General features: G+C 34.4%; 1 protein-coding gene across 5 annotated transcripts in view; it reads left to right on the top strand.

Moving 5' to 3' along the window:
• The first annotated feature begins 6,962 nt into the window (after positions 1-6,962).
• LOC148629416 (hemicentin-1-like) overlaps positions 6,963-26,763 on the top strand; it is a 29,593-nt gene continuing 9,792 nt past the window's right edge. For 2 of the 5 annotated variants that reach the window (XM_088550561.1, XM_088550593.1), the window contains exons 1-25: positions 6,963-7,095; positions 10,481-10,603; positions 11,800-12,081; positions 12,478-12,786; positions 13,055-13,336; positions 13,519-13,830; positions 14,353-14,655; positions 14,873-15,178; positions 15,384-15,689; positions 16,380-16,685; positions 16,934-17,233; positions 17,448-17,747; positions 18,407-18,715; positions 19,163-19,468; positions 20,079-20,381; positions 20,696-20,995; positions 21,208-21,513; positions 21,760-22,056; positions 22,273-22,569; positions 22,766-23,065; positions 23,285-23,584; positions 24,326-24,628; positions 24,890-25,192; positions 25,407-25,706; positions 25,820-26,119. In XM_088550561.1, the coding sequence (XP_088406687.1) occupies positions 10,528-10,603; positions 11,800-12,081; positions 12,478-12,786; positions 13,055-13,336; positions 13,519-13,830; positions 14,353-14,655; positions 14,873-15,178; positions 15,384-15,689; positions 16,380-16,685; positions 16,934-17,233; positions 17,448-17,747; positions 18,407-18,715; positions 19,163-19,468; positions 20,079-20,381; positions 20,696-20,995; positions 21,208-21,513; positions 21,760-22,056; positions 22,273-22,569; positions 22,766-23,065; positions 23,285-23,584; positions 24,326-24,628; positions 24,890-25,192; positions 25,407-25,706; positions 25,820-26,119 (7,006 nt within the window). In that variant the 5' untranslated portion in view covers positions 6,963-7,095; positions 10,481-10,527. Of the gene's footprint in view, positions 7,096-8,999; positions 9,093-10,480; positions 10,604-11,799; positions 12,082-12,477; positions 12,787-13,054; positions 13,337-13,518; positions 13,831-14,352; positions 14,656-14,872; positions 15,179-15,383; positions 15,690-16,379; positions 16,686-16,933; positions 17,234-17,447; positions 17,748-18,406; positions 18,716-19,162; positions 19,469-20,078; positions 20,382-20,695; positions 20,996-21,207; positions 21,514-21,759; positions 22,057-22,272; positions 22,570-22,765; positions 23,066-23,284; positions 23,585-24,325; positions 24,629-24,889; positions 25,193-25,406; positions 25,707-25,819; positions 26,120-26,763 lie in introns of those variants that run through there. The other 3 variants (XM_088550567.1, XM_088550575.1, XM_088550585.1) reach the window with 3 other exon arrangements.

The following is a 26,763-nucleotide window of genomic DNA, read 5'->3' as shown; positions in this document are numbered from 1 at the left end:
CTTAATCCGCTGAATCAGCTTCAAATATGAATAAATCCAACCTGCCAAAAAGACAAGACTTGAAATATCTCGTCTCCGCAAAGAAAGTAAGCATGCGTAAAGGGAAAATAATACTTTCTTCAATGCAATTAATCAAAAGTATTTTTTACAGTTTTAAGAATTTTTAACAACTGATGACAATTAAGAAATTATCAGCAAAATGAAATGTGGTAAGACTCTAGATGAAAAATTGTAACAAGTGCACACGTTTGAGTTGCCGATGAAAAAAGATTTGCCAGTTCTGAAATCCATATACGATAGAAAATAAAATCTAAAACAAAATAAATCCTATATACATAAAACAAACCTTTGAATGAGCCAAACTTTTAAAGACGAATCATCGTTTGTAGTATAACTCGGAAAATATTCAAATCATTATTATTTTATATATTTTCATTATTTTTCAGCAAAATTTCCTTCAACGTGGTTTTACCAAAAAGATACCGCAAATGCAGCACTATTACTTACAAATTTGGTTAAAATGGCGTGAAACTAGAATTTGTGTGGGAAGGATGTTCTTCCATTATAAACAGTTGGTGTGACCGTATGATACAACAATTTCGCAAACTCAGACCAGACTTTTCCTGGACACCGATGCATCAAACAGGTTGATAGGAGGTGTCTACGTCCAAGTTTATATTGGGTTCGAAAGAGTGATCAGCTTTGCAATTCGAAGATTGACGCCAGCATAAAACTCATTTACCGGAAAAGAAGGCACTATTTTCTAGTGTGGAGTAATAAGTACCCCAATGTTCGGGAAAAACAACATGTTATTACTGGTGGGCTACATTCACTACCATGTCAAAGTGTAAACATTGCGCCATGATGCATGAATAGTTTGGTCTCTTGTAGGCAGATGTCGACCATGTACAATCAGTAGTTATCGACAATTCAGCGCATAGAATTTATAAAAAAAAAATCAACGAGGCTTACTCTTCCAACATAGATACAAGTAATAACACTACCATGGATAGAGGGATTTCCTTTTCATAGGTAAACGGGGAACATATAATAGATAAATATTCCTGACTATGATAAGACTTAAGACACTTGGGTCACCAAACCCGTGCGATATTGGAAAGAAAGGGTAATAACGAAATTTCCTTGTTAATGAAATCTAGACAACAGTCAAAAGGAAAGTCCGTATAATAAATGGCAACATGGGGGTAAAATCCAGACAGTTGGAAACCACCGCAATGGTCCTAACTTAGTACAGGCAGGTGGGTTAAAGCGGGTTTTCTAGCCCGCTTAACACCCCGCTTCCATTACGGTACACTAATTCCGGTATATTTCAACACAAATGGGCAGCATAAGATTGCCACCAGTCATAATCGGTGAAATCTTTATTTAAAACAGCACAAAAGATATGAAAAAAAAGTGAAAATGAAAAGAACAATATGCAATTAAAATGAACTAAATGCAAGTGAAGGGTTATATCAAAACTACCGAAATGATAAATACTAGTTTCAAAATAAGTCAGGAACTTTGTGGGAAAGACGCGTCAAGATGAAAACTAGAGGCTCAAGAGAGCCTGAATCGCTCAACTTGTTAACCATTTGCTTATTTGAAAAAAAATGAGGAATGAGACAGACTAAGTTAAAACCAACTAAAATAATTCATAGCATTTTCATGACCTGAACCAGAATTTTGCTAAAGGCAACAATTTTTGAATTTTGTTCAAAAACCTGTCTTATGACCCCTAAGTTCCATTTTTAGTATAGGCAGCCATATCTATTCACGGATTAAAAATCACAACAGTCATTCTGAGCACAATACACTAAAGAACTACTATGCTTATTTTCATTCAATGATCATAAATGGTTTTAGAGAAGTAGATTTTCAAAGTTGTGCACGTGAAAAAAAAAAACAAAAAAAAACAAAAAAAACTGTTTCAGGGGTCGTAACTCCTACATCAGTTGACCAATCGTTTTGAAAATTTTTGGATAGGTCCGTCTCATGATGCTAAACAATATTATACACGCCTGAAATTTGCTAAAGGCAATGGTTTTTGAGCTTTTTGCAAAAAAACTGCCATCTGACCCCTATGTTCTATTTTTAGTAACGGCGGCCATGTTTTTATGAATCAACAATCTCAACGGTCATTTTGTGTGGGATAACCTAAAGAACATAAATGCCAACTTCCATTGAATTCTGTGGAATGGATTTTGAGAAGAAGATTTTCAAAGTTGCACATGCGAAAAAATGCTAAAAAAAAATTCAGGGGCGTAACTTCTACATCAGTTGACCAATCGTTTTAAAAATTTTGGCATATGTCCGTCTCAAGATGCTAAACAATATTACCCTGACAGAAATTGATAACGGCAACGGTTTTTGAGCTTTTTGCAAAAAAACTGCCATCTGACCTCTACGGTCTATTTTTAGTAACGGCGGCCATGTTTTTTCATGAATCAACAATTCCAACTGTCATTTTGTGTGGGATACCCTAAGAAACATAAATGCCAACTTCCATTGAATTCTGTGGAATGGATTTTGAGAAGAAGATTTTCAAAGTTGCACATGCGAAAAATGCAAAAAAAAACTGTTTCGGGGCCGTAACTCCTACATCAGTTGACCAATCGTTTTGAAAATTTTGGCATATGTTCATCTCATAATGCTAAACAATATTACTCTGCCAGAAATTTGCTAAAGGCAACGTTTTTTTTTTTGCGTTATTTGCAAAAAAAATGCAATCTGACTCCTATGTTCTATTTTTAGTAACAGCGGCCATGTTTTTTCATGGATCAAAAATCCCAACGGTTATTTTGTGCAGAACACCCTAAAAACATTCATGTCAAGTTTAAAACCTGTCAGTCCAGTAGTTTCAGAGGAGAAGATTTTTTAAAATTTGTCCGATACGACGACGACGGACGCCAAGTGATGGCATAAGCTCACTTGGCCGCAGAAAATTTATTTAATGCGTTGATATTAAGAAAATCTATTTGTCAAAAACAGAATATTTATCCACAAGAAATGGATACAGGAAATTAAACTTTTTAAGGCAGCTTATTTTTATAACTTGGTCCAAAAACCATGTGCAAGGGAAGCTGGTATATTACTACACAATAAAAGGGAAATTTATAATTTAAAAACAAAATCGTCTTGTTTGTAATATATTTTGAACTAAGATTACTACTGTCGTTAAATTCGAGATGAATGTCTAAAACTTCAATTTTATTGTACCTGAGAAATGAATCTTTGACCTGAACCATACATTGATTATTTCGGCTCATCCAAAAATGAATTGGACAGTACTTTTATTGATACTCAATGTGTTAGGTTGCTACTTTGTATGTCTCCTGTTGCAAAAAATATGAAACCATTAGAATTTAACACAAAATCTAGTTGTGCACCAATGCCAAGTTCATAGTTAATATCCCCTACAGATCGGACCCAGTTCAATATTTTAGGTCCATTTCCCAAATCGAGGTAGTAAATTTTGGTACACTCTGGCTGACCAAACATCCGAAACTGTGGCAGGAACTATCGTTCAGGAGTTCTTTTCTCGATTCAAAGTATCTCTTGACGTCCATACCGACCAAGGGGAAATTTTTATTGCGACCTAGCTCAATGGGTCGTTTAGGAAAACTTAGGATCGGCAAAAACATGTACCACTCCTTAACATTCAAGCTAGGAAGATATCATCGAGAGATTTAATCGTGATACTATCATCCCTCCTGCAAAGGATGAGATGATTTGTAACGGAAAATCAGAATGTCTGGGATAAGCAACTAGTTCTTCTCACGGGAGAATACAAAATCCTAGAACTGAGCTGACACCGAATAGACAATTGCTAAGTCTGGAGGTATATATACCGCATTATCATATAGATAGCAGTGTTTTATCGAATGTTCCGAGTGAAATAAATTTCGATAATTCATACTGTGAAATGAATTCGGTAATTTCACTCTCGGACTTTCTCCCGTCAAAACGTCACAATTTTGAAATCAATCCGCTGTTCACAAAATTTAAAAATTTATGCTGAAAATAACAACGAAGAATCGAGGAAATCTATATAGTTAATAGGATTATCATTTGGTTATCGTGAACAACCAATATATGATCACTCATGCCAAGAAGGCAGTAGGATTTAAGTCGTGCGCGGAACAAGTTGCGCACACTCGTTAAATCTAGGCGTTCCTCGGCACTCGTGATCATATTTTGGTTATTCTTTCCTTCCTATTATTATCCTATTAAGAACTTTTTTGGACTACAAAAAAAAAAGGATCAAAGATGGTCCCGTCGATCAGGAAAATAGGAAGAAGTCTGAACGTTCAATAGACATTTGGGTTAAGTTTTTTATATGCAACAGGTTTAAAAATGCACCAATAAAGAAAATGAGTCTCAAACTTGACTCCGACTTGGATTGCATGCCCTAGACGAAAACTTATGAACTACGTAGATAATGATCAATCGTGAAGGAGGAAGAAAATCCGCCCGCAAGCCCCTAAGTATCCAGGTGTGGACCAAGGCCGTCCTCAGTGCTATGATCATGGGTCCCAAACGTCAATCTAAATAAATCTCAGCAAATAACACACCCAACGAGGTAAAATATTAACCAAAATACAACAGCAAATCATGCAAGACACTTTAGGATGTCCGAAGACTCTGGATACGGGCCAAAGTCCTTCAGTGCATTCGATCAGAGTGAGAGGAAAGCACGATACCAACTGGAAGATTAACAAGAGCGTCAGATGAGATCAGTTTGAAGGACTTCATTAAAAAAAAGGAAATATGTCAAAACCATGAATTAAAAAAAGGCAAGCAGTGTAATGTTATCCTTAGAATTTTAGTTCGTGCGATAGGTAAAGTTTGACTTCCTGTAGACACTGTTTTCTTTCGTGCCTAACCTAATGTGCCATTTAGTTTCTTTGTAGTATATGTAGAATATATGAATAATTTGAGAAAATTTAGCACATTAACAGTAAAGGGGAGGACACAGGTTGTACCTTTCTCCTTTCTTCCGTCCCATCTTAGCCGGTCTCCCTTTACCCTATCCGTCGTCTCATGATAATCCTTCCTATTTTAGGGTTTAGTATATTGATATACACGAGAAAGCATAACCCGAGACAGATTAATAATTGAATTTTAAACAATGTGTAAACAATCAAAGTAAATGGCGCTAATTCACTCTTAATCTTGATTTCAATATTGTGAAAGTTCAAGATCAGTCTGAAAAAAAGGAAAGTGTAGGCTTGGCCAAACAAAAATATCGTTACCTATATAAGAAAATCATAACCGATATAAGGTTCCCTTGTGTGAATCTATATTCATTCAAATAGAAAATATCACATCTTTAATGACTTGATAAATTTATGATAATTTTAACCCTGTAAATAAGCCAACTGGATTGACATTTTTGTACTTTGTAGAGAATATTAACATAGGAGATTAAACGGGAAATTCCAGAATATAAGAAGAATGGTCTGATAGTAGATTTATATATCTTTAGTAGTCGATGATGAAATTTTGATTACAATCTTTTGTCAAGTTTATGATATTGAAAACTTTGATGGAATATCTTTTCAATCATATAACATGAGATTCCTTTCACAAGAAAATCAGCAAAGCCGTTACCGTTATCCGAAAAAAAAATACAAATATTTGTCGTTTGCAATGCACCAAATGTTGTTTCGATGGGTCTTTACTGGTTATGGACATAAACTTTAATTCATAACAATAAGGAAATAGTCGACAGTAAGTGGTCCACGATTTGTCCCCGCAGAAATTCCGATAACATTTGAATATAAGTTGTAATTTAGTGTTCATACGCACACACACACACACATATTGTCGCAACGCCTGACGTTATAGATTTCGGTTTTTATAATGCGGCCTCTGAAACAGGAATTATTCATGTTTAATAAAACTATATGTGTATAAAAAAACATAAATAAATTGTTTCGAAATATTCCGGTTAAAAAATGCCAAAATATTTGAAATATCGAATTAAGTAAAAAAAATCGTACACTCTCGCCAATGTTGTAACTAAAAAAAAAAACAAATCGTATACTCTCGCCAATGTTGTAACTAATATGAATAAAGAAGCAACTTAATAAATACACAAAAACCCAGCAAGTAAGTGATTGTACTTTCGTGAATTGTGTAAGTCGACTTTATAAAGACAGTGGAAGCATATTTCCTTGACTGCAATTTCGTCTCTGCCTTATTTAAACTCCTAAGGTAAGTTCATACATACAAATACTTATAACAAATGAGTGGGCCCAGAATTATGTGCGTTTAACAAACGAACAGATATTGTAAAAGGAAATTCAATCATTATTTATAGTAATTTTAAAATAATAATTTATAATAAAAAAAAAAAAAAATTCAGATTGTAGATTCATTTGATATCAACGTAAGACATATTTGAAACGAAACTTCTTATTGTTGTTGTAAGTAAGAAGAAAACTCGAAAGTCGGTGAGGCCGATTGTATAGAAAATTGAATTATGTAAACAAATTTTAAGAATTGCTATCAGTTGCAGCATTTGCCAATGAACGATGCACTAATTGTTTTGATTGTTTGTTTGTTTGTTTGTTTGTTTGTTTTGGCATTCGTCTAGACATTTGCTGGTAGCGTAATAATTATACAAATATGCTCTCTTTTCAACCAATTATAACTGTATAGATGGCTTCGCAAGATTTTAAAAAATACAACCCTGTGAAATCAAAGTTATTGTATATTTTCAATTAGATTTTAAAGATTTCTAGATGTAATAATCAATTGTTTCTATAACTCACGTGTAGGATCTTAGTTATATTACACTTATTAGAGACTCGAAATTAAACTGATTCAACCAATTTTAAAATAGATTTTAATTTAATAGAACTCGTTTATTCTCTATGTACACAATTATTAATATGTTAATTTCAGTGGGCGACCGCTTGTGAAATCCCGTTGGAAACGACATTTGGACATTTAAATTTCGATTCGATCAAGAGTTGGGTCCTGTAAACGATAGAAGAGTGATTCTTTCAAAGCTGTGGGACTTATCTTTTTAGGAAAATGTTGTGAAAATAACTATTTGCAATTGGAATATAGGTGCATTATTGTAAGGTATTACATTTTCTTTTATCTCCCTCCCCCTTTTTTCGTGAAATTCTAGGACAGAGAGAGGTTACTTTATCGTACTATTATAGTATTTCAGTCGCGAATAATATTTTAGGTATTAGTATGTTATCAAATGCTCTTTGAATCAGATTCTAATACGTCAAAAATGGTTTGCCTGAAATAAAGAGCTGCTTAGTAAAAATATCTATACATATCATTTTAAATTGTTTTAGTATTTTTTTTATTTTATTCATTGAACGGTCAAGTAGTTTTCTTGTGTCTGTTATTGCTATTGGTTACACATTGATCAGTGGATCATATCGAAAACATTCGGTTTTAATTTTGGACATAAATGTTTTCCCATTCATTACAAAAAATAAAGAATGTGTAGGCATTTAAAAATTGTTCGGTTTTAAAACAATTATGGAAAGTTAGTCATAGATAGTTGTTAGATTATTTAGCATTACATAATCTGTTACACGGACTGTTACAAGGAGATGAATTTGATGTCCTTAGACAAAAAGTTTTAAATGTTTTTTTTAATCTTTTTCACAATCTGTGTTGTCATACTTTTAAACAAGTCTACTCATGATTCAGAGGGTCATGTAAAGGTATATCTATTTTCCAGGAGCTTCACATGTGTGGGTTGTGCTTTTCAAAAATCATAGAATCGGTACATATATACCATGTGGTTTGAATTCAAAATACAAAATAAAAAATATTTTTTTACCATGACTGTCAGTTATTACAATAGTGTAAAATTAGCTCGAGAATGTTAATTGTGCACAATATTTTTCAAGCATCTAGGTTTTCTTACGTTTCTTGTGCATTCTTGGATAGTGAGAGGAATGAAAATGTATGCCTCGGTAATAAGTCAAAATACTATATTTTGAGCTAGGATATAAGCATTACATACGAACAGCATGAATGTACTTTCCATAATGTAATTTTGTCAACCTTGAAATATAATTCACAAGAAGTCGTACAACAAGCTCATTAAACTCACGATGTTTTTAAAATAAAGCAATTATTTTGTATAGAGCCATATTTACATGTTTTTTTTTTAAATCTAAAGGATTTTTTTTAAAAAGTCATATCTAAATTATGTATCAAGCCGCCATGAAAAGTTTAAACTGTGGCGATGACTCTACCCTATCAAGACTTATAATGTACAAAATTGTCCATGGGATAATGACATATAATCAGAACTTGTCTGAGCCTATACTCTATGTTACAACCGGTAGAAGTTCATACGGTGTTACAAAAAACTTCTCCCGATAGTTTAACTGGAATAGTATTGACACAAGATGCTTCTTAGAAATGAAGTGTTTTCGTATTTTATTTTGTAAAAATTTAAAGATAAATGTATACAGTTTTTTTTTCGTTTATTTACATTTCTAACTAACACTGATAAATTTAGACAATTTTCTTAAGACCTGTTTTTAGATAAGTTTATTTGCAACATAGTCTGTCTTCGGTAGATATGATGGTTATCCTAATTCATTAGTTCAAACATCTGAAACAGAATCTGAAGCAATTTTCCTATACTTACTGGATATTGCACTTTTCTAACATGTGGCCCGCTTAACCTGAACAGAATCGATTTCACATCCATTACAATTAATTAGTGGTGTGCCATTAAACTAATTCGCTAATTTTTACACCAGTAATAAATTGAATCATAAGACAATATAAAATATTTAATTAACAAAATTAGCAACACTTAGTTTTCCCTCGATTTTTAATCTGTCTTAGTGGTATTTGAGAATTAAATCCCGTTAATTAATCCAAGGCCTAATGTGCTCCTACATGTAAATATAGGATAATGTGTCCTCCATATAAAAAGTGGGAACAAATAATCGATGACAGGTGTGTTCTACAATACAAAATAAATGTTCTCAGTGGAATAATTGAAAACGATGTAATCAAGACGACATTTTTATTATATATTGTATCTTTCATATTCTGAAACTGGATTTATTACTCTTGAACACACAGGATAAGTACGTTTTATCAAATTTTCATATCATATAAATTGATTTTAACACAAATGTACTGATTGTTCTTATATTCAGCCAATTTTTGTGTACGTAATTGCCATAGCAACAATGTAAGATTTCTGTTAAAAACATTTTATATCTGACTAACCTAGAAATAGATGGTACATTTAAATGCATCTATAATGGTACATTTGATGAAAAAGATCTGTATTGAAAAAAAAAATTAATTGCCTATGAAGTGTGATCGTCTATACTTAAAAAATGTGCACTTAATATTTTATATATGGAAACCCGAATAGCTTCTACAGGGTATACCTACTCCAAGGACACCATTGACAATGTCTAGGATACTTCTTTATTGTAGAAATGGATTATGTAGGTAGAAATTCAAAAAGATTTTCATTTATGTTTACTGAGCGATACGGTTTGTGAATTTAAAAATCCAGACGTAATAATAAGTTTTAACTGAAGGTCGTATTGTAAGTGACTCTTACTTGATCAAGGTTCAATATTTGGGTTACAGATTTTATGTATGATCAGGTCACTAGTGAAAAGACTGTAAAACAGTAATAATGATATATAGTTACAGTACTGTTCATTAAAATTAGAGACATTTTTGTATTTTAAAGGTTCTTGTAGAACATACATTCACTATGAACAGATATCAACTACAAATGTTTAATCAATCACAATTATTTTTTGCTAAAGGTTAAATATTTCAATATTTTTGTGACGAGGAGCATAAACGATTGTGATAAAAATTCAAAAACTTTATGTACTGTAAACATGGTCCAAATGACTCTATACAAGTCCTCTCACTATTTTTCTCCAAATATAACTACCAAATATAGTGCTCTGCTTCCCAAAACTTGGTCGACTATGTAAATATGCTGTCACCTTGATCTGATAAAATAGTTATTTTTCTCATGATAACTTTAAAAATTTGACCGTTGAAGAATCCTCACTCTGAGTTTCATGAGAACCAGATAGAATACACGATGACCCAACATATGTTTGATGTTAGGTCTGTTTAAACCAACAACAGTTTTGAAATCCGACATCAAAGTAAACTACATAAAAAGTTCAGAAATGGTAACTCTGGATAATTTAACCAAATATTTTGTGAATAAACAATGTAGTCAGGATTTGTTCAAACAAAACGATGAATTTGAAAAGGAAATTATGAATAGAGATAATGAATCGAATCCACCTATAATTATGCAAAAGAAAAAGTGTTAACATCTGACTTCTGAAGAACTTGCGCCAAAATTCAAATATTCCTTCAAAGGGTATTATACAAATCAAACTCATTTCGTGTTATACGAGTTAGTGCCTGTTTTGAGTTATTATTTAAGCCAACCATATTTATTCGTTTTCAATGATATTTACAGGGAACTGAGAGTGTAAAGGACAGGTGCTATAATACAGACAATACTCAATGGATAACAGAATTCCACTTCTGCTTTTACCCACAGTGCTTTCAATCATATCAACTGTTCTTAGCCAAAGTACATGTAAGTTCTTACATATCATATGTTCACAAATCTCCTAGTTACACAAAACGTATAGTACACTCAGCTATGGGTTATAACACATATTCTCGGACTTTAATGATTCTCGTTTGTTCTCCCTCTGAGCCTGTTTCCAAAGCAAACTTTTGTTAAAACTCTCTTATAGGAAAACAAATATTGACACATAATTCAATGGTATGTCGTTTATACAGCGACTGTTTGAATTGATCATTATTCTGTACATAACAGGGGTCCCAAATACAATGAGGGCAAATGGGCATTCTTTTACTATTTTTTTTAGTTTAATATATTTTGTATAAAAGCTTAATTATTATACTGCAGTATTTCATTTCGTATTACCGAATATTTAAAATCTTTGCTTCTTTCACAGCAATAATTTAAGCATCGCTCTAATATTGTACCTTTGCTTCTTTTACAGCAGCATTTTTTTTAAGTACACTCATTCTAAAAGAAATCAAACCCCAAAAATGGAATCACAGATGTCCCGACAACATGATATCAAGTTTGAGTTATTTTTTCTGTAGACGAAATATCACAGAGTCGATTTTGATTAATGTCAACAAGCGAACAATTAATTTATGGAAATAAATATTAGTAAAAATAGACTTAAAATTCTGAAAATCCCATTAGCCAAGCTAGCCATTGGAACGGGTATCAAAATTTTTATTTTATGTACAGCGTCAATTATTATACAATAATGTACATAATTACAAATTAGTACAACAACTTAACCCCTCAAAACATTTTTACTGATTTTCTTGATTTATAAAAAATTACCAAATAATATTTCTATCTTTCTTTCACGTATGAAAAGGACAGTCTGGTCGTGTTTATATATAGCGTCGTAAGATATGGTATGATCAATTGGAGTCACTGTTGCAAAAATCAAAGGCTTTGATTTTCGCTAGGCGTCGAAATCATGTCAAGAAAATATTTTCAAATTTCTTTTAAAAATAGTATACACTCTCTAGTTTTATTACAATAATAGGCAAACTTGTATTTCCTACCATCTTCTTACACGGTGTATATATAACTCCAGAAAAATACTCTTCTTACGTTACTTTATACTAGTATATATTTTGGTTTGAGACAATTTTCTGACTTAAGAAGTGTAGTTTTCCTATACTTTCTATATAACTGCATGCTTAATTAAAACATTAACTCCCTTTCTTTAATAGCTGCACCTGGTCCTCCCGTTATTACGGGCCCAACATTTATAGTAGAGGGCAACAGTATCACCTTAACGTGTTCGTCTACAGGCGGAGAACCATCGCCATCTGTGACCTGGTTACGGGGAGGAACCCCGGTAGACCAGTCATATACAACTACCAACGGTGTAACAACTAACACATATACATTCACAGCCGATAAATCTCACCATTTGTCTGTCTATGAATGTCAAGCTGATAACAATGTTCTCCAGAATCCCCTAGCTTTTACTTGGTACTTTCAGGTCTATAGTATGTACTTATCAATTCAATTTTCTTTCAGAATTAATATAAAGTTGAAATCATGTTAAGCGGTTTTGGGGAACAATTCAGTAACTGAGAAATTATGGAAAATTCTTAATATTAATGCAGACATGCTGAATTTTAATTGGATTTTTTTAATGTTTTTTGAATTGATTTAAAGACAAGTTCTTTAAAGTTTAATGGTACTAAAAATTGGGAACTCTTTATATTTAAAAATCAATACTTTTAGATATTAAGTAAAAGTTAAAGGAAGTTTTAAGAGATGTCATTGACACGCTTAGTCAGTTCTTTTTTTTTAATTTTACATATTCCCAACAATGACTAAGACAGACCTTATATACAGGAGTCACCAATGGTTAGAAAATCGTCTTTTTAATATTACAGCGGAACCCAATACTCCAACATTGACAGGACCTACAAGTCTGACGCCTGGAATAACAAAACAATGGACATGTGTCAGTTTAGGCGGTATACCCGCTCCTGCTATGTCATTTAGGATTGGCAACACTAAACTTAATTCTGGAGTCAATACAAATGCAGCCTTACAGACAGACAAGACATATACAGTTACTGGTGTCCTCACCTGGGTACCATCTTTGTCTAATAATGGAGATACACTATACTGTGATGTGGAGCACCAACAAACTAGGGGCAACAATCTACAGACAGTGTCACTACAACTCAGTGTCACCAGTAAGGAATAGTAACAATAACGGACTGACTGATGTTTTGGTTTTAAAAGTCTTTATTTAAAACACAATGCATTTCTTTTTCCACAAGTTTAAAGAAACATTATAAGAAATAACACTTATTAAAAAATACGAACCTGCATAATTTAAAGTATGTGAAACCTAAATCAAAGGAATTAGGATTCATTTCATGTATTAATATATTTCGTTAATACTATTGGTTAAAGTAAAGCAATGGGGTAGTTAAACCGAGACATACTCTTCAATTGTAGATCCTCTATCTGTAAATGCGCCTCAGCTTAATTATGTTCAGACAGCCGGTACTATGGCAGTTTTGCGATGCGAAGTAACTGGAACCGCTACATCACTCAGATGGTACTTCAATAACAATCAGATCACAACCAGTAGTTCTTCTAAATATAGTAACGGAAATATCAACAATCCATCCTTGACCATTAACAGCGTAGCAACTTCAGATGCTGGAACGTACTATTGCCAAGCATCAAACGGAGCAACAACTGTTAATTCTAACCAAATCACATTAACAGTGCAAGGTAAGCCGATCTAAAGTAAGAAAAAAATAACGAAAATGATAAATTGACCATTCTTCATTTTTAAGTGAATGAATGAGAAAACAGAAGTCTTTAGATGAACAAACAGGTCTTGTGGGTATAAAAAGTCTAATAAACGCAAAAAAGTGTATGACACTTGCTTCTCACTAATTTTATCTTTGCAGGAACTGCTCCTACAGTAACCATTCCACAAAGTTCTTACTCAGGAACAACTGGAAGCCAAGTTACAATACCCTGTACCGTATCCTCCCCTAATAGCCAACTCCAGTCGATATCATGGACATTTAACAATGGTCAAACAAACAATATCATTACAACCTTTACAAACACAGCAAAATATAATGGAATGACTACTACCAACCCGTCATTGACAATTATAAATCTTGCGTCGTCTGATGTGGGGTCTTACACATGTTCAGCTACTAACACCGTCGGAACTGGAAACAGTAATCCTACACAACTTAGCGTCACTGGCAGTAAGTCGTAACAATGTTTTTATTTTTGTTAGACATATTTGGTCAACATATGAAAGGACTCTAACAGAAAATCTGTGAGCACCTTAAGTATATACAGTATATACGTTGCTACAACTTTTGATTAACGTGACTCAATTTCTGAATTCTATTTTTAAAGAATTAAGGCTATTCTCAATTATATTTTGTGTGGATGTTGTGTTCAATGTGTTGCTTTACAGACAAGTTTTTCAACAATCTTCTCCTTGTTGCAGTGCGTGCTTCGTGTTAATTGTTAATGTTTATTGCTGTTAAGAGTGCTTAACGTGACGGGTTAACTTCTCACTTCACTATGATGTAGGTTGAACGATAACATCATGTGGTATACATTTACAATTAAAAGAGTTATTGAAAAAATGCATTTTGAAAAGTAAAGCATATGCCCGAATCCTTTGTACATCAAAACGATATTCAACACTCACAAAATGATGTTAAGATGGAAATCAAGATGAAAATCAAATAATTCATTTTCTTATAATTTAATAGATTTATTGACGGTTTCGATACCCTCTACTTCTTACTCCGTGTTGATTGGACAACAGGTCACTATTCCATGTACAGTTACCGGCACACCATCCGCCAACAATGTATACTGGAGAAAGTTGGTGAATGGTGTACCGACCGATGTCACTATATCTACCAACAGTCGGTATAGTGGTGGTACTACAACCAATCCATCCTTTACCATCACTGGGGCAACCATCGATGATGAGGGAACCTATATTTGCTACGCATCTAACAGCATTGGAACATCAAATAGCCAAAATACCTTTCTAGATGTAACTGGGGGTAAGTTCTATTAGTCTTAATTACATGGAAATGAAAACTAGTAATTCACATGCGTCACATCACTTGCCAAAAAATAATACAAAATGTACTTGTATCTGTAAATTTGGTAGCACGCGCTTTCGTTTTTCTTTAGGTTTAAGAAATGCATTACACGGAACACAACATAAGCATTAAAACTGTCTGAAATTTAAAATGAAACTTTCTTTTCATATTTCAGGTGTCCCCGTAGTAACAATAGGTGGGTCTACCTACAATGTCCAAGTAGGAAATTCCATCACAATTGGTTGTACCGTTTCTGCTACTCCCGCCGCTACTAGTGTCTACTGGACCAGAGATGTCAATGGACAAAGCACTAACATCGGTCCCTCTACAAACCCAAGCAAGTATGGTGGATCTACTATCGTTTCTCCATCTCTGACCATACTAAATGCAGATTTGAGCGACAGAGGAAACTATATATGTTACGCTGTTAATTCCATTGGAACAGGATCCAGTCAGCAAGCCGTTCTAGGCGTGTCAGGTCGTAAGTATACATTGCCATTTGTGACAAATACTTCTGTTGACTTTATTTTTTAGAATTTTAAACACAAGAATTACTGCTGTCCTACTGCATAAGCCTAATAAGTTTCAAGTACTTTATTAAGATGCTGATATTTTATTGATTTGTGGCATCATTTTTTGGCCACTCTTTTATTAAATGAAACTCCTTTACTGTTGCTTGTTTTCAGAAATTCCCAATGTCCAAGTGACAATTAGCAACTATCAAGTTAACACTGGAGGTACAGTCACTCTGGGTTGCTTAATAACTTCCAATCCAGCTCACTATCAAGTATTTTGGAGGAAAACAGTAAATGGTGTCACGTCCGACATTGACGTGATAAACAGTGGCGGGAAATATTCAGGATCTACTGTTTCGACACCATCTCTTACAATATCTAATGCAGCATCAAGTGATAAAGCTGATTATATTTGCTATGCTACAAACAGTGTTGGTACAGGTCAAAGTTCGATTGCTACATTGGATGTAGTTGGCAGTAAGTAACTATTGCGTAAATAAAGAAAACCTTTCTTTGTCAAATGAGGGGTTCAATATACAATATATAACTATTAAGTTTTTTACCTCAAAATGAAGATTTATTTTCTTTACAATTATTATTCAAATCATTCTACCCATACTATAAATTGATTTCGAAATTCTGGCATGTTTTCACTGAGTATAGTTTTACTGTTTATTGCATCAATAAAGAATTATAATTTGACTTAAAGTCCTTAAATATAAGCTGATTATATTTAAAAACCAAATTCGATTTAATAGAATTGCTTACAAGAAATAACTCCAATTCATGTATTTAATCTCCAAGAACTTTCATAAATACTTGACTATACAAACAAACTTTTCAATTTCAACCAAGGAAAAAAAAACTTTTAGATAAGAGTACGATACAAATATATATGGTTCAACATTAAACGCATCTTTTGCAATCGATTCTTATATAACGAATAATGATCGCAGTCGTTAAAACTTTCTATTTATTATATTTATGGTATTGGTTCAAATATATTAGATATTACCATATTCAAAAAGAAAACGAGTAAAAAACAATAACATCGTTGCAAAAACCAGAATATTACACACTCACTACCTTGGGTCCAAAACAAGTTGTGTTTAACGATATCAATAAAAATATAAGCTGACTCTACAAATATAATTCTTTATGTTGTAGATGTACCCAGTGTTACCATACAAAGCTCATCCTACAGTACCAACATTGGAGGCTCTGTTACGCTTGTTTGTACCGTCACTGCTAATCCTACACACACCATCGTCTTCTGGCGTAAAATCCAGAATGGCGTGACGACAACTGTTAACATAGCAAACAGCAACAACAAGTACAGCGGTTCTTCTGTCAACAACCCATCTCTTACGATAAACAATGCTGCTGTTAGTGACGAGGCTAACTATATTTGTTTTGCCTCAAACAGCATCGGTACAGGACAAAGTTCCCAGACGTTTCTTGATGTTCTCGGAGGTACTTAAATAAACCAACTTAAGCCAATCCTTAAATGTTTAAGGGTGATGAAAAAGTTTCTTTTTTCGTTCAGTGTTATTAGCATATTTCACGATTTAAAATCTTGCAGTGCACAACTCACTTAATATACATGGAACAAATCTTCAGGGCACAGCCATTCCTATAATCAACAGCTATACCCCCTATAAACAAAGAATCCTATCAATATATATCCACATGTAAAATTTTGTTTTTCGTCCTTTTTTCAGCCATTCCAACTGTCTCCATACTGTCTAACAGTTATTCGGTGACACAAGGTGGAACTATTACACTACAATGCACGGTTTCTGCGAACCCAACTCATACATCTGTTACATGGCTGAGGATAGTCAATGGACAACAGACGACGGTAACCATTGATGGAAGCCGGTTAACTGGTGGTACAGTAACCACACCATCACTTACTATAAGTAACGCCGCAACAAGCGATGAAGGGAATTATATTTGTTCTGCTGCCAATAGCGTTGGAACAGGAAGCAGTCAAACATCATTCCTAGATGTCACAGGAAGTAAGTAATAGCTAAATTAATGAGAAGTAGTTAATATTAATGACGTTATTGATGTTTACTAGCTTATTCACCACGTCTTTAATCAATATTTTTTTCAAACTTGTGTAGAATTTTTTTATAGTTACGCCACTATATTGATCAAAAGCCGTGTATCGTGGCAATTTGCATAACCTAAAGTAAAATGGTAAGAACTGCATTTTATTTTCTTTTACAGATATTCCAACAGTTACGGTAGCTCAGAGTCAATACTCAGGTAACATCGGACAAACAGTAACGTTAGTCTGTACGGTCACAGCGAATCCTGCAACAACTAACGTATACTGGAGAAAGATACAGGGAGGACAGACGACAGACGTATCTACATCCAGTTCTAGAATTTCCGGTTCTACTGTTGCTACTCCATCTCTCACTATATCCTCACTATCTCTCTCTGATGAAGCATACTATCAATGTTTTGCCCAAAACAGTGTGGGAATAGGATCCAGTCAGCAGACATTCCTTGATGTTCTTGGAGGTAAAAAACCAATAGAATTGCTATTATTATATTGATTTTTCTATAGCGTATGGCAATATACTCAGATTGATTTTTTTTTCACGATTAACGATTAACGAATACCTTAGTTACCAGTCTTAATTGCGGGGAAGTGAAAAGGAAATTCCCGACTTGCGGAACAACATTTTGTCAACATTTATCTCCCTGTTGGAGCAGGTGTCTATTCGGAACACGTAGATTTTTCCATCTGATATCGACGATATTTTAGAAAATCTCGAAAGTCAAAAGGGAATTTCTCGTTCTACTGACCCTGCAATAAATTTTCCTCACCCGGGATACAAATGAAAATCATCCTTATGTAACCTACCAACAAAATGAAACACCCTGTAAATTTTAGAAACACCGTTGTGTTTGTCTGCTGGGGATTCCATTTTCATTCGAGTTACCTCTTTTTTCTGCACCCGAAGCCGAACATCGATTAGAGAGACTTCGAAATTACACCTGCTCTTACGGGAGGTAACTCTGCAGAAACAGGATAAAATATGGCTGCATCCCGAGCTCCGCAAGAAGGGAATAACAGTAGAAAGACATGAATATTTTTCCATATTTAATATTGTAACTTAATTCTCACCTATTATGTAAGATATTTTAATGTGGATGTGTTTTCCTTTTTATTGCAGGGCTTCCTACAGTTCAGGTGTTGTCCAATACATACACAACTACTCTTGGCAATACGGTAGTTTTGGGTTGTCAAGTCGTAGCAAATCCCTCAGCTACTAATGTATTCTGGCAAAAACGTGTAAATGGAGTCCTAACAGCAATCAATATGGGAACAAACAATAACAATAAATATAGTGGATCAACCGTACAAACGCCTTCACTGACAATTACAGGAGCCACCGCCGGTGATGAAGGAAATTACGTTTGTTCAGCTACAAATTCTGTTGGAACGGCTACTAGCAGTGATACTTTCCTTGATGTTGTTGGCAGTAAGTACTGATCGTGAAAGTAAAAATATTTTATGAATATTTTGAATAATTTTCTTTCTATTAGTACTTTCAAAGCATGGCACTATGAAGGATTAAACATGTCTTTTTTTTTAATGTTGGTTTTTAACATGTGAATGCATACTTTTATTTAACGGCGCAAATAATTTAGCGTTCCAAGAAACTGAGGAAACTAATATCTTTAAAGTGTATTGCTTTCTTGTTTTATAAAATTTATATGCAAAACGTTTTTCTCATTTGCGACCACTTCAAGTGTAGTTATAATCTTCAGTGTTTTATCTCGATATAAATAAATTGAAAATTGCTTATTGGATTATGTATGCATAGATTATATGATAAGTTAAAACACGCATAATGCAAATGCTGAATTTAAACATTTGGGAAAAAAAGAAAATTGGTACATTTGTTGAGCTTCTAATTTCATTTTAGATATACCAAGCGTTTCCATACCTCAAAACAGCTACAGTGTCAATATTGGAAGCCAAATCACTATTCCATGCACAGTGTCCGCTAATCCTACAGAAACCAGTATCTATTGGACATTAACTGTCGGGAATAATGCCCCTCAGACGATATCCATGGCAAATACACAGAAATATCAAGGTTCAACGGTCAACTCTCCGTCTTTAATTATCTTGAATACAGCCTCTACTGATGCAGGAGTGTATAGATGTTTCGCTGTCAACAGTATTGGAAATGGTCAGAGTAACCCTACTACCCTCAGTGTTGTAGGAAGTAAGTAACCCTATTATCTCAGTGTTGTTCGAAGTAAGTAACCCTATTATCTCAGTGTTGTTCGAAGTAAGTAACCCTATTATCTCAGTGTTGTTCGAAGTAAGTAACCCTATTATCTCAGTGTTGTTCGAAGTAAGTAACTCTATTATCTCAGTGTTGTAGGAAGTAAGTAACCCTATTATCTCAGTGTTGTAGGAAGTAAGTAACCCTATTATCTCAGTGTTGTTCGAAGTAAGTAACCCTATTATCTCAGTGTTGTTGGAAGTAAGTAACCCTATTATCTCAGTGTTGTAGGAAGTAAGTAACCCTATTATCTCAGTGTTGTAGGAAGTAAGTAACCCTATTATCTCAGTGTTGTTCGAAGTAAGTAACCCTATTATCTCAGTGTTGTTGGAAGTAAGTAACCCTATTATCTCAGTGTTGTAGGAAGTAAGTAACCCTATTATCTCAGTGTTGCTGGAATGAAGTCAAATAATAAACAAATGCACATTAAAAAGTCTCTGTCCCCTTTTGTTTTATGACAAAATCTGTCTCATTTTAAAATATAAATCAATATGGACAGAATAATTATAACTGTTACTTATGGCGGTATATAATCATTTCATTTTAGATGTACCAATTGTTACTGTTGCAAATAGCAACTACCCAGTAAATTTTGGACAGACTGTTCAACTGGTTTGTTCAGTAACGTCCAACCCTACCCACACAACCGTTTACTGGACAAAAGTACAGAATGGACAGGAGAATACCATATCCACGGCTAACTCGGCAAAGTATAGCGGATCCACTGTCAGTAACCCATCTCTTACCATCTTTAATGTAGAGCAAAGTGACGAAACATTCTATAAGTGTTATGCAACAAACAGCGTCGGAACAGGAAACAGTCAGCAGACCTATGTTGACGTACTTGGAAGTATGCATTAAAAATCAATAGATATCAAGTATTTTCGATATCACAAGTTTTTCATAGTAACCAATTAACTCTACAAATGAAATTTTAAAACTGCACACCTTGAAATTTCGCCCTTTGAATTACCAAGTTACCACTCTCTCGTCTCGTAGAAATGTAACCAAAAAATAAGAACAAAACAAAAACAAAACCAAAACCAAAAATAAAACAAAACAAAACTGATCAAGTCATTTTGAGTACAAGGTTTAATATGGTGATATAATCGATATTCTTCGATCGAAAGTATTGTTTTACAACAATTTGTCATACACTTCCAGGTTTACCGATTGTATCTATTTCATCAAACAACTACAATATACTGACTGGCCAGACAGCTACATTAGAATGCTCCATCACGGCCAATCCATCTGCTACAAGCATGCAGTGGTATAAAGTGGTAAATGGAATACAACAATCCTTAACAAATAACCCAAGCAAATACAATACACCTACTGTCAACAGTCCAAATCTGGTTATATACAACGCTGCTACCAGCGATTCTGCGTACTACGTGTGTACAGCTGCTAATGCTGTAGGTACAGGAACATCTTCACAGACATTCCTCTCTGTTACTGGAAGTAAGTAAATATACTTTAAGGTGTTCACTTAGAAATATTTCTACGTTTTTTCGACGTCCACTTCTGTAAATTCATATTTCATTTGAACTGAAAAAAAAAAAATGATTGATCCTGGTGATGCTTTTTTTTCAGCAATGACTATTGTTATATAATTAACAGGCGGAAATGTTTGTTACAATGTAACGCTTCCATTTACGATATTTTCTTTTTAGACGTCCCATCAGTAACAGTGACATTATCTACATATAATACCAACATCGGCGGTACTGTGACACTAGGTTGTACTGTTGTTGCTTCACCAGCAGCGACGAATGTTTTCTGGAGAAGGGTAGTTAACAACCAACAACAAAACGTCGATACGACCTCAGTAGGCACCAGATATAGTGGTAGTACTGTTAGTAGTCCTTCTCTCGTCATCAGCAATGTACAGTCATCTGATGAGGGGAATTATATCTGTTTTGCAACCAATAGTATCGGCACTGGAGAGAGTCAAAGAACGTACCTAGATGTTATTGGCAGTAAGTTTTTTTTTTATGTTTTTGACAAAAACTTTGTTTTTTTCAAGTTCAAGTAAAAAAGAGTAAAAAGATGTACTGAAGTAATCGTGTTAAGCACCTCGTTAGTTTGTTGTGACTTAGCGTACGCAATTAAAGAAAACTTATCTTGTCTTATATGATTCTAAGGATTTTTAAGCATTGAGAGAAAATGTGAATATAATTTCATAAATATTATTTTCATAAATATATATTCAATTTCTTTTTCAGATGTACCAACAGTGACTGTTCAAGAGAACGTCTATTCTGTTAACATCGGTAGCAGCATTAATTTGGTTTGTACAGTGCAGGCCAATCCTACCCATACATCTGTTACATGGCAGAAAATAGTTAATGGAGCAACCACTACAGTACAAGTTTCTGGTAGATTCTCTGGTGCCTCTGTTAGCAGTCCAACATTGACAATATCTGGTGCGGTGCTGAGTGACGAGGGTTACTATGTTTGCATGGCTACAAACAGTGTTGGAAGTGGACAAAGTTCTCAAACATTCTTGGACGTGATTGGTAGTAAGTAAAGATTTTGTTAAAAGCCTGATATAAGTTTATCAGCAATTAAACTTGTGGGAACATCCATGTATAAAATTATAATTACAGATTTGTATATGTAGTACATGTATTACGCATTCATCGAAGTTTTTTTAACGACAATGTCGGCTCAATGTGCAATAAATTGATTAGGAAAATGATTTTCATAGATTCTTACGATAACAAATATATTTTTAGGCGTCCCAGTTGTAACTATTGGATCTACTTTTTATCCTGTGAGTTTCGGAGGCACTGCAACAATTGTTTGTACCGTTGATTCAACACCAAGTGCTACCAGCGTTCAGTGGCAAAAAATACAGAATGGAATTCCATCAACGCTTACTATCTCTGGTCGATATTCCGGGGGCACAGTATCATCCCCTAGCCTGGTCATATCTAATGTTGACAGCAGTGACGAAGCTTTTTATGTATGTTCAGCCACGAACAGTGTTGGAACGGGACAGAGTTCTCAGACGTACTTAGATATTCAAGGCAGTAAGTAGTTTTCACTGGTCAACAACATTAATTTTTGAATCTGAGAGATATTTCGTTCAGCAAAAACCGTCAACCCACAATGTTGAAATGATTTACGAAAATTTATTGCCAATTCATATTGTATTCATAGTTATTCGTTATGAAAGTCTGTCTCAAAACAATGACTTTATTGTTTAGTGTAATATTTGTTTTACAGCCATACCAAGTGTCACTGTATCTTCAAACTACTATCCAGTTGAAATTGGCAATAGTGTAACGTTACAATGCTCAGTGACGGCAAACCCTGCACATCAAAGTGTCCAGTGGAAAAAGATCGTAAATGGTAACCAGCAGAACGTAGATGTATCTGATAATAGATATAGTGGAGGTACAACAAATGTACCTTCATTGACCATTACCAATGCTGCTAACTCCGATGAAGGTTACTATATATGCACAGCCACTAATGTGGTTGGAACAGGTCAAAGTTCACAGACTTATCTGGATATCACTGGAAGTAAGTGTTTTCCCAATATGTACTTACAATGATGTTTTAAAATTTGATGTTGTTATGGTAAGTTTATGCAATCAGATTGATAAATCAGTTCATAAAGAACCTATTGTAAAGGATTTACTCAATTATCGCATCTACTTGTATTTGATGTTTAACGATTGTGGCATGTAATATAATGCAAACTTCCATAGAACAATATAATAAACGAAAGCTTTATTTCAGGTGTGCTCACAGTTAGCATTGTCCAGGCTTCATATTCCGTCAATTATGGCCAGTCAGTACAGCTAGTGTGTACAGTGACTGGTAACCCGGCAGCTACAAGTGTCTATTGGCAGAAAACCAGGAATGGTGTTCAAACTAACATTAACACGAGCACAAACAAGTACACAGGGTCGACAACTACCAATCCATCTTTGACTATCTTCAATGCAGACTCCAATGATGCAGGGTCATACAAATGTTTTGCTGTTAATTCAATTGGGACTGGACAGAGTCAACAAACCCAGCTTTCTGTTGTTGGCAGTAAGTTTAAAAAACGTTGCTATGAAAATTCATAGAAATTTTGTATTCAAATATTTGCTTTCAAGTATCCCTATCGTAAAGGAGTATGTTAAGAAAATAGCAAAATCAACCCCAAAAACTAAAGTATTTCAAATAAATTTGAAAATTGCATAATTTACTAGTTGAATATGTGACTTTCGTGAAAAACAAAGTTTCATTGCTGTTAATGCATGTGTTGCACTAAAATTGTTGAGGTAAATAACCCAAAATTTGAAAATCTAGCCGAATTGTATTAGAATAGCTTATTTCATGAGACATTTTTATGTAGAAAATATAGAGCGCATTTATCGAACTCTTTGTTATTTCTACAAAAATAGCCTTCTGTACCATTGCAACTCCTGACAAAATATTTTGTTGTTCATAGCTTGCGCTCTCTATTTTTGGATTAAAAAACTACCCATGATCCTCACATTTTTGTGAAAATTCTTCGAAAACTGTGTAGATGTAGAGTATTGTGCCTCCTTATGAAAAAATTATCACGCAACAGCATGTATGTTCTGTATACTAGTTTCAAATAGTATTTTAGCTTTAAAATAGGCAAATAGTAAATTTCAAAAAGCAAGTTGAAACTTTGGCAAAATAGTAGGCCAGAAACTAGTGTTAGTGAATTTACCCCTTTACTTTTCTTAAGTTCCATACAGTTACTAAAAACTGCATCTTTGAAAAGTCCCTGCGTTCAATATTATCATGTATAAATTTCAGGTGTGCCATCTGTTACTGTCGGAACAGGTTTCACTGTAACCCTTGGAAATTCAGTCACACTCACTTGCACGGTATTTGCCACACCTTCGGCAACTTCAGTAGGATGGAACAAGGTGACTGGTGGAAATTCTGTAGCTATCGATATAACTGGCAATCCTACCAAATACTCTGGAGGCAATATCAACACTCCTTCCTTGACAATTGTAAACGCTGCATCCTCAGATTTAGGATACTACACATGCCAGGCTACCAACTCTGTCGGAACAGGAACTAGTACTCAGACATACTTAAATGTCCAAGGAAGTAAGTGCACTAAAAACGGTAAATCCTATCACAACAGACAGTTTCAAGAAGTTTTAGAATATCTTTCCTTAATGTATTTCAGTATTTTTTACATTGCTTTTAAAATTATTTTACACCTGTAATCTTCAACTGAATTACGTTAAGTTGATATCTAAAGCGGTGTAAAGATTTATTTTTAAGTCGGCTCAGAAAGTTGATTCTTCAATACATACTTATTATTGAACGTTATGCTTGATGCCATTATAATTTGATGTATTCTAGCTCAGCCAACGGTAACCATACCACAGCCGCAGTACAATGTCGATATTGGAGTATCTGTAACAATTCCATGTACGATCTCGGCAAATCCAGCCCACACTTCAGTTTTCTGGCAGAAAGTGACAAATGGAGTTGCAACAAACATCAATATGCAACAGACAAACAAATACAGCGGTTCAACAACAACAACTCCTGCATTAACTATACTAAATACTGCCCTCACTGATGAAGGCTACTATGTCTGTAATGCCCAAAATAGTGTTGGAACAGGAACTAGTAGTCAGACATACTTAGACGTTGTAGGAAGTGAGTAACAGTTTTTAAACTTTCCTTTTAACATAGTATGGTCGTCCATATAATCACTTTTATCAAACGTAAAACTTTTGTTTAAGTTCTTTGTATATTTTCCCTGAATTTAAATGCAACTTTCTTTTTTATTTTTTGCAATACTCTGAGTCTACAAACCTTAAATTTACTTAAACATTATAAGTATATCATATTGTTACCATTTTTATTATAGGTATACCGGTTGTAAATGTCCTGTCAACCAGTTATTCCGTAAATGTTGGTAACTCTATTACTCTACAGTGTACAGTTACTGCAAGTCCAACTGAAACAAGTGTCACGTGGCAGCGTTTTGTAAACAATGTTGCAACGGATGTACAAATGTCAAATGCAAAATACAGTGGAAGTACTGTTGGATCTCCATCTCTTATTATTAACAATGCTGTGATTGACGATGAAGGCTTTTACATTTGTCGAGCAACAAATGCAGTTGGAACCGGACAAAGTCAACAGACTTTCTTAGATGTGATTGGAAGTAAGTATTATTTTGATGGTTAGGTCCTATTAGTTGAACAGTTTCATAATAAATCATACGCTTTCCATGCAACGTGTAATTGTATGATGTTGATTTATCTTCTTTAATTACAGGTATACCGTCTGTTACTGTACCAGTCAATGCTTACAGCGTAAACAGAGGTTCGTCAGTTACTTTGGAATGTAGGTTTACTGCAAATCCAATTGCCACCAGTGTAACTTGGGAAAAAACTGTTGCAAACCAAGTCACTACGATTTCTACTGCCATTACCAAGTTCAGTGGATCAACTGTCCAGTCGCCATCTTTGATAATCAACAATGCAGTTGAATCAGACGAAGGAAATTATGTTTGTAAAGTAACTAACAGTGTTGGTACCGGAATTAGTTCGACAACATTCCTGGATGTTCTTGGAAGTAAGTTGTTAAACCTGATATAGACTGCTTTAACGTTTCAGTTAAACTGACAGCATCTTACCAAAATCATAACACTTCAAAAGTTCAATTCAACTGCATTTTTGATATTCTTCATTTTTAAGGTCGCCCCGTGCAGGTCCGGGTGTCAAAAGAATAGGCCTGCAGCAGCGCTAAGCTTGTCGTAAAAGGCGACTAAATAGTGCTCAGAAACCTAGCCAGGGGATAGGCGCTCTGCCCACAGGGGAACTGGGATGTGTGCCCCAGATGGTGGAATGGGGTACCCCTGGCATGTTACATGCTGGGGTTGTCAGGCTATAATACGGAAAACCTGACCGCAAACCATAGTGGTGCACCGTGTTGGGAAAGATGCCACGTTCCTCGCACGTTAAAGAACCCTGCTGTGGTATTCGATAGGAGTAGGAACCTTTGCGCTCCGCCACAGGAGGCTAAATTGCCCGACCTTACTCATCCTCCCCTTTTTCCAGTGGCAATCAAAATTTGTCGACCCTATTATCCTTGTGACCCATCCTTTCTTTTTTTCATTTCATGTTCATTTTATCATCCATTTCATGTTCATTGTCTGAACATAGCTGAAATATTGCTGCTCGGACGTTAAACCCCAACAAACAAACAAAACAAACAAA

Source organism: Perna viridis, chromosome 1 (genome assembly GCF_037379345.1).
Source record: "Perna viridis isolate PV_CMFRI_1.1 ecotype Kerala chromosome 1, ASM3737934v1, whole genome shotgun sequence".
NCBI lineage: Eukaryota > Metazoa > Mollusca > Bivalvia > Mytilida > Mytilidae > Perna > Perna viridis.
Note: the sequence above shows the minus strand (reverse complement) of the source record. Positions and strands in the feature narration are given on the sequence as shown.